This window comes from Nannobrachium achirus (genome assembly GCF_963921795.1).
Source record: "Nannobrachium achirus genome assembly, chromosome: 22".
NCBI classification, from domain to species: domain Eukaryota; kingdom Metazoa; phylum Chordata; class Actinopteri; order Myctophiformes; family Myctophidae; genus Nannobrachium; species Nannobrachium achirus.
Window position 1 is genome coordinate 7,861,149 of NC_137829.1, and position 8,888 is coordinate 7,870,036.

The 8,888-nt window shown below is 41.9% G+C and overlaps 1 protein-coding gene across 1 annotated transcript in view; it reads right to left on the minus strand.

Annotated features, from left to right (window-relative positions):
- clybl (citrate lyase beta like) overlaps positions 1 to 7,592 on the minus strand; it is a 106,703-nt gene extending 99,111 nt beyond the window's left edge. The window contains exon 1 of the mRNA XM_080753740.1: positions 7,548 to 7,592. Coding sequence (XP_080609866.1) covers positions 7,548 to 7,591 — 44 coding nt within the window. The 5' untranslated portion in view covers position 7,592. The remainder of the gene's footprint in view (positions 1 to 7,547) is intronic.
- Between the last annotated feature and the right edge of the window lie 1,296 nt (positions 7,593 to 8,888).

The window sequence follows — 8,888 nt, forward strand, 5'->3', positions numbered from 1 at the left end:
GCAGAAAAGGCAAGTCTTCACATGGGTTTCCTTAAGAGCTTCTCTTTCGACAGTTGCAAAGGTTGTGGCAAAGCTGCTCCCTCTAGCCTGAAGACGAGGTACAGGTTTAGCTCTGCCACTTTCTTTGAAAGCCCCCATCGTTGGAGCGTCTTGTATGTCTCCAAATACAGGGTCTGTAGCGATTCTCACTTCACGCTCAATAAAGTTCACAATATCAGCAAACATAGCTCTTTTGCGAAGTCTTTCTTGGATGTTACATGCTTCTGTTCGCCACTTGTCCCTTAACTTGTAGGGCAGCTTCTTGATCACAGCGAGCATGTTTGCAGATGTATTCAGGTCACATAAGTCGTAGACATCTTTCATGGCATTGCAGCATCCGCGTAAGAATAGACTATACGCTTGCAAGGCTTTCCCATCCTCTGACTTGATTGCTGGCCATGCAAAGATTTTGTCCATATAGGCAGATGCTATGACGTGCTCATTTCCAAAGTGCTCCTGGAGTAAAGCTTTTGCTGTAGCATATCCAGTGCCGTCAGTCATGTGTTGGCAGCTTCTGACTAACTGTTGAGGCTGCCCCCTGGTGTATTGCTCCAGGTAGTGCAGGAGATCGACAGTATTGTCAGTCCTCCCTTCTATGGTCTGCTCAAATGACTGCACAAAAGCATGGTACTGCAGAGGGTCACCGTCGAATAGTTGGACGTCTCTTTTAGGTAGCGAGGCAATGCATTGCTGGTGCACCAACATCGCAGTTATTTCGTTTTGCTTTTGCATTATAGACATAATGTTGTTCTGTTCAGTGCTGGCGTTCCTAGAAACAGATTGCATGTCTTTGTACAGGGACAATGGAGGCCCTGTAACCTTTGGGACCATGCTCTGTTTCTGTGTAAGAGCTGAATGCTCTGTAGCATAATTTGGTACTGCCCTCCGAGTCTGTGTGAGCGCTGAAGGTTTCTGGAGGTGTCTAGCTCCATCAAGTTGCCTTTGTTTTGGCCTTGTGCCTCCAACACCTGCAGGTTGTCCCCTTCCATCCTTGTATGGTACAAATGTCTCTGCATTAATGTTGAGGCCCTTTTCAAAATAGGATTCCATTCCATCCAATTTATGAGAAGCAGCACGCCGCACTCCTGACTGAGAGGTTCTCAAAACGTTAAGTTTAGCCGCCGATGCGGCTATGTCTGCGTCCAGTTCAAGTTGTTCTTTTTGTTTTCTTAGTTGAACTTCCTGTTCTTCAATGGCATGTTTCTGTTGTTCTTTTTGTTTTCTTAGTTGAACTTCCTGTTCTTCAATGGCATGTTTCTGTTGTTCTTTTTGTTTTCTTAGTTGAACTTCCTGTTCTTCAATGGCATGTTTCTGTTGAAGCAACTTTTGCCGAGCCCTCAAAGCAGCCATTTCAGCCTCTGCTTTGATGCACGCAGACGCAGTAGAGGAAACCTTTGATCGTATAGATTTTGTGCCACGATTTTTGCTGCTCTGGTTTGATATGCTGTCAATTGGTCTAATATCCTCCTGAGCATCATGCACATGTTGTGGCTGAGGCACAATCACCTCCACATCTTCCACGCCACCATATTCTACATTTTCCTCTGGAGAAACATCATAGACCTGGTGTGACTGAGACACGTGCATTTCCACATTTCCTACAACAGGTTCTCCATTTTCCTCATCAGCAGCACCATAGACAGGATGTAATTGAAGCACAGGCATTTCCACAACTTCCAAACCATGTTCTCCATTTTCCCCCTCAGCAGGCTTATGCTGCTGGGGCCCTTCAGAAGGCTTGTTGTGAGCCTCTAGCTGAGGTCCTCTGTTTATTGAGAACCAAGCATCAACGTCCTTAATGAAACCATTTTTATATTTATTGACCTTGGAAAACCATTCATTTTGCTTTTCATATTCCTCATTTGGAATCAGAGGCATTAAGGAATCATGCATTGCATTGGAATCATCAGACAATCGCATCAACACATCAAGTTGTCCTTTAACCAGTGAAACATTTTTCTCATCTTTCATGAGTTCTTTGGTAGAGGTTATCAGAGCCTTTATTTCATCCACTTTCTTTTTGCGTTCCTTTTGAATTGATTCAATTTTATTTCCCAGGGCCTTTTCAGTGAGCATTATTTTCCTTTTTTCCATGTATTGTTTCCCAACATTTGAACCAACATTTGTTCCACTCATTTTGAATGCACAGCGAAGTGATCACATTGAGAAACAGCCACAGCGATCGGCGACGGCAAAACACAGCAGCGCATGCACGTTAAGTTTGTCACCCACACAATACAAGCTTGGCCCGGCGGGCCGCGAAACATCCACAGCGTATTTGACAAAATGACAGTTTCCACTCAGCGGCAGAACCAGCACAAACTGTTCCAAACGAACAACTTTTAGTTCACTGCAGAACGCAACAGGTTTGGGTTACATTACCGCTGGTCCATTGATGCGCTCCGGTCCTTTGTCGTTGCGTGCGTGCGTGCGTGCGTGCCGTGCATGCGATCATTCCATTGTTTGCAGCATAGCCACATTGATCGCTTGCTCCGCGTCCAATGCGTGACTTGTCGGGTCCTTCCGTGGCTCCAAATCCAATCCGTAGTGTCACGTTTTGCTGACAAATGTATGGCGACTATCGCATCGAACTTATAATAGTCACCGAGAGGCTAAAATCGGGGAAATATATACCTGCCAGACGCGCTGTTCGTCATGATCATGAAATCACGGCTCCATGGTACTGCGTTTTGTTCATTTATTAAAGTTTAAAACAGTTCATTTAATGGCATTCATTTAAAAGGAAATCATGACATTTGTTTGTGTGCTTACGAGCGGTCAGCAAAGTGTGACTTCCCCGTTCACCCCCTCTCCATTCACTGAAACCCGCGGGCCCGTGAACAGCTGACTTTACTACTACGTGACTGACGTAGGCACGTAGCCACCAACACCACGTGACCGATTTGTGAATGGTGAAAACAGTGAAACCATAACGACTCATTCAAATTCATATACCTGTCACCAACATACTCCATGGCACATGCGAGGACTGACAATAAGGTTTTTCCCACTTTCCCAGCAGGACAATACAAGTACTTCTTGCCCCATCTAAATTCAAAACAGACTGCAGTTTTACGTGCATTGAAAGCCAAGAAAAGTGCAATGTATGAAGTTATTCAAACAGTAGAGTATGTACATTTGATCTGGTAAAGAAACTAAAGATCAATGTAGATTCAGGAAGTAATTGTCTCCACCAGCCGAAGGCTGAGGGAGAGTATGTTTTCCCCTCCGTCCGTCCGTCCGTCCGTCCGTCCGTCCGTCCGTCCGTGCGTCCGTCCGTCCGTCCGTCCGTCCGTCCGTCCGTCCATGTGTGCGTCCGTCCGTGCGTCCGTCCATGCGTGCGTCCGTCCGTGCGTCCTCGCAGTTTGTGAGCAGCTAATCTCAGTCACCGTTGGCCCGATCGCTGCCAAACTGAGCACACACACTCCCTGGATGCCAATCTAGAACCTCTGCCCCACATTTTTCAAATCAGCCTCATGGTGGCGCTATAACAGGCCGATTTGTGTGGCCTGGTTGTTACCAGCTAATCTCCGGCGCCGTTGGCCCGATCGCTGCCAAACTGAGCACACACACTCCCTGGATGCTAATTCAGAACCTCTGCCCCACATTTTTTAAATCAGCCTCATGGTGGCGCTATAACAGGCTGATTTGTGTGGCCTGGTGGAGACCTGTGCTCGGAAGAGCACTGCTTCTAGTTTCCCTTCAGTTGATGGGCCCTAACTGTGTGGTGGTTATTGCATTTATAAGGACTAGGACCTATAACTAGACTAGGCACTAGAAAGATAAATAGTCTAGTCTGAGTCTCCATACTTTTGGATACCACAAGTGAATGTGATCTCTGGTACCAGCATTGCCAGATTTTGCAGAATAATACAAGTGGTCAGTTCTATGAAAACAAGCCCAAAATAAGCTACTATATGCCACATCAGCACACACACTGCTATTTGAAAATCACAGATCTAAACAAATCTTTAACATTTTAACAACACAAATCTTGTATGATGGTCCCTGCCCCTGGAACAGGGAGACAATTCTGGGACCAATTGGACAGCTCACAAGGGAATAAATTAAGGTACAAACTGTCTATAAGGTACAGTAGGCCTAATTAGTACTTTACTCATTTACTCATACCCATACTGTACCTAGACTAAATGTTGATTACAATCCCCTCCGATCCACTACATCTTTTACATTTTATTATTTATATATATTTTTGTAAAAGCAACAATTTTGATATCAATTGAATTATTTAATCTGCTTATTATTACTCTGATTCTTCTTCTTCTTCTTCGTAGTAGTAGTAGTAGTAGTAGTAGTAGTAGTAGTAGTAGTACTACTATTGTAATATGTCTATTTGTTATGTTTTTGGTATTGTTTGTTGCACACTGCATAAAATAAAGAATGTATATTAAAACAAAAAAGAAGAACCTGCATTTCTGCACTAATTAAATACCACAAGGTAGCTGTTACAGACTATTTCAAGTCTGTAGGCCAGCAGAATACATCGTAAACTACCTGCATAATAACTCAGTATAGCAGCATTTTACCAGTTTATATGAAATGGTTGGTTGCATATGCAGTAGAAGATGCCCTCTAGAGGCTATCTCACTTACAAGTTATTTTAAGAATTTGTCTGATACCGCCTTGCTTTACCTGAATACGAAACACTGATTTAGATTGTATGATTGTGCCAATTGGCACATTAACATTTGATAATCACTTCCAATTTTCCACCACAATCTGAAAACTCACATCTTCCTAGTATCACAACTTATACAATGAAGTTGTAGGTTTGATACTTGTTACTTGTTTTCTGTCAGGCAGAAACTCTGTTGTTTAGACACTTTGTAGTAAGTGCTTTCCTGGCACTCTATCTACTTGATCATTTACCCTGTGGTTGGTTGACTAGGGTTCATGCCAGGGGCTGTCATTCTAACACAGGGGTCGGTTACCCAAAATGTTGAAAGAGCCATATTGGACCAAAAATAACAAAAACAAATGTGTCTGGAGCCGCAAAAAATTATAAAAGTCTTATATATTGTCGTTGTCGGGTGGAAACCTTGTATGTCCAAAACTTTGTTTTGTATTTATCATTTAAAAAATGAACTAAACTAGTGAAAACAGCCGATCTACAAGCACACAACGCCTCGCACCGCGAGGCGTTGTGTGCTTGTAGATCTGCTGTTTTCACTACTTTTGTGCGTCAGTCTTGTATGATGAAGCAGGGCTTTACTTTGCGGGGAAAAAAAACATACAAATTTGAAACTTGGAGATACAAGGTTTCTGCCCGACAGTGACGATAAAAAAATCGTTAAAACAATTCCATTTTCATACTTTTTTGAAAAGCTCCAGGGAGCCACTAGGTTGGCGCTAAAGAGGGTTGCTGACCCCCGTTCTAACAGAACCAGTGGTGTAGTTGTACCGATTTAAAATGAAGCAAACACGGAACTGAAAGAACCTATGATTGGCCGCTAGTTGCACTGTTCTGTCACCAGAAGCAACATGTTCTCCATAGGATTCCATTCATTTCCCCCGAACTTTTACATTTGATTTTCTTAACTTAAAAGGAGTAGTTCACCCCCAAAATGACTTTTTTCTATTGATTACTTACGTCAGGGAGACTTGAGTTCAATACTATTTTTTTTTTTGGTTTTTGTCATTCCTATGGCAAAAGATGTATTACAATAAATGTACCCCCATTGATTCCGGATGGGGACCCAAATGCATTTGGATCCCCATCCGGAATCAATGGAGGTAAATTTACTAAAATCTAATTTACTAAGATCTATTCATGTCTATGCTGGGTTTTTATAAACAAACACTTTGAAGATAGAAAGAGGATACTTAAAAGCTTTCCATACAGCCCAAATATTGGTGAGTTTGACGTCGTTTAATACAATCAGATAGCAAAAAACTGTTTTGATGCATTGGCTGCCTATGGGAGGTATTGCAGCCCTAGATTAAACATATTAAAAACAATCTAGTGTTGCAATTTGCGGCTACTTGACTAGGTACAGACTCAGCGAACACAGCCTTGCAATAGAGAAAGGCCGCCACAGACAGGCTATGCACTCACTGCACACAAAATGTGGTGGAAATAAAACAGAGCTACACTTTCTAACAGTAACCGGTCACGTCGCCAAAAATCCAACTCGCCAAATTGTCCACGCTCATTGGGCAGGCTTGTCAATGCTCCTGGATTTGCCAGGATGATTGGCAATTACATCTACTATGTTAAATAAGTCATTATTAAGGATGTCTTACTTTGCTTCAGTCATCAAATCTGTACACCTATATTTGGCATTTTAAGGCTGAAATTGTACCCATGCTAGTAAAGCAAGCCTGATAAATGTATCAAACATGCACACAATTCAACAGAACACAGGAAAATATATATCTGTTAAGATGTTTTGGGGGGAGGACCACCAGACCCCTGTTGGGGAGTTCCGCGCACCGCCTAAAATTAAATCTCCTGGACTGACAGTCCATATCATGTTGACAACCCTGCTCATTGGCAAGGTGTCCTAGCTAGTTGATTTGGCAAGTTGGATTTTTGGCGAAGTGACCTGTATTCTTTCTAACCACCTGCCCACTATACCAAGACATCAGAGACACATACTTCCCACAGATTACACACACCCAAAGTGAGTTGTAAACATGACCAACGACAAAAAACTCCCATACCTACTGAAAGAAATACAACAATGTGCGAACACACCAGCAAGATTTGTGAACTGTTGCGATAAAAGGCGGCTAGGGAATGGAATACATACAACCACTCTAGGGACTACAACCCATTGAGAGGCATCTAGACCTACTGCACAACAGTATAAACAGAGCTGCTACCTTTAAACGTTTTAAATTTGAGGCTTTTTTCTTTTCCTTAATTTGTATGCTATTTAAATTGTATCGAGAAAAAATAAATGCTGATATTTGTTCTAAAAAGCTTCATACCCTGCCTGTATAACGACATCATGTGACATAGCTCTGTTTACACAATGCTGGGGTACAGTACAGCAACTATATAGGCCTATATATTCCCTATTTTCAACTTTATTGTGTTTTGAAACTTGCTTTGGCAATGTAAACGTTATGTTTTCTCCTTTGAATTGAATTGAAAATTGCATGTCAAACTGGGGGTCCTTGGTAGTTGAGAATCACTGCTAGAGCTGTAAAATATTATATATATCTCAGTTATAGGGGTCCCTGGCGTATTTTTTCAAATGGGAGTGGGTTATTTCAACAACGATGCAGGTGAACGTTTTTCTAGCACATACGTCATAATCATACCTAATATTTACAATACAAACCCTCGTTGTATTTGTCACAATGTCGCAGATCCCTTGTCATATCAATCAGTGAAAGACCTGGCATTGAGGTTAGCAACATACGCCTACTTGCTACAGCCATTTTGTAATGCTCCACGAAATGCACTTAAAATATAATGTCAAAGAGCAACTCCAGGACACAAAAAAAAGACCAAAATGTGAAAATAGAGCGTGACTTACTTCAGTGCAAGTCGTTTGACAACTCGGCTGATGTGCTGCGCCATGTTTTTCTCTCTGACGCTCACACGACGGAAGCCGCGATTGGCTGAAAATATGTTCGTGGAGTCCATTCCGAGCTCGGTGATAGGCTGCTGACACAGCGAGGGGCGGGCATACAAATGTATAGCACATGGCATGGTAAATAGCGCTCTGTGGTAAGAGTCTGCTCAACTGGTTCCCATGCAGTGGGTCGGGTCCCATTTGTGGGTCACAGAACGATTTTTATGGGTCCCTTTGTTTTTTTTGTTTCCTGCATTTAGTTTTTAAATTATTATAATTCAAAATATTTTCAAAAAGCAATCCCAAAAAAATATTTATTTTTCATGAATTAAAAACAAAATTCAATGATTTCTTTCTGTTATTGCGTGAAGAAATGAAAGAAAAATCGAATACATTTCATGAATTAGAAAACAAATGTCTGAAAAGTAGTGAAAATAGACGATCTACAAGCTCAAAAACAGACAATGATTGCCAAGCTTGTGAGCTTGTTACTTGTATCTACTATTTTCGCAGAATTGTTTATCCCAGAATAGGGACACTAGGGTTCAGTTCATAGGCCTATTGTGTGTTATTTTTCTTTCTTTATTTTTCATAGATGTTGCTATTATGAGCTGATAAATTTGTGCAAATCCTGATTGTCTGTCTGTCTGTCTGTCTGTCTGTCTGTCTGTCTGTCTGTCTGTCTGTCTGTCTCTGTAATCTATATATTATACTGATGATGTGTTTTAGGATCCATTATGGAGGGCAAAAGGCATCTAACTGTTGTCCATGGAATGCTTACAATTCATTTGTGATTATAAATGGGGTTTAAAACAGGGAATGGGCCCAGTTCTCCCAAAATACAAAATCCAGGCCCCAGTTATCTTGAAGGTTAGTTATTCCAACAACAATTATTCACTTAGTTAAAATAGCTGCAATCATTCTTATAGCTCTAACTGAAAAAAACAGGGGTTATCGCTAGACACAAAAGCCTTTCATTTTATTTGAAAGCATAGGTATGGGAACTATGTTCATCTTCATTGCATTTATTACTACACAGGTGACCTTTCCTCTTGAGCATTGTAGTGCCCTTCTGCTCGTTATAGTAAAATAATAACAGAAAAGAGAGAATTCAGGCAAGAAAAAGGAGAGAGAGGGAGAGGGAGAGGGACAGAGAGAGGGGGAGAGAGAGAGGGAGAGGGGGAGAGAGAGAGAGAGAGAGAGAGAGAGACACACGGAGGGAGAGAGATTAGAGTACCAGCACGGCACGACACCCCAGGTGTCCTATCTCACAGCAGTGGTGAATTACTACCACTACCGTCC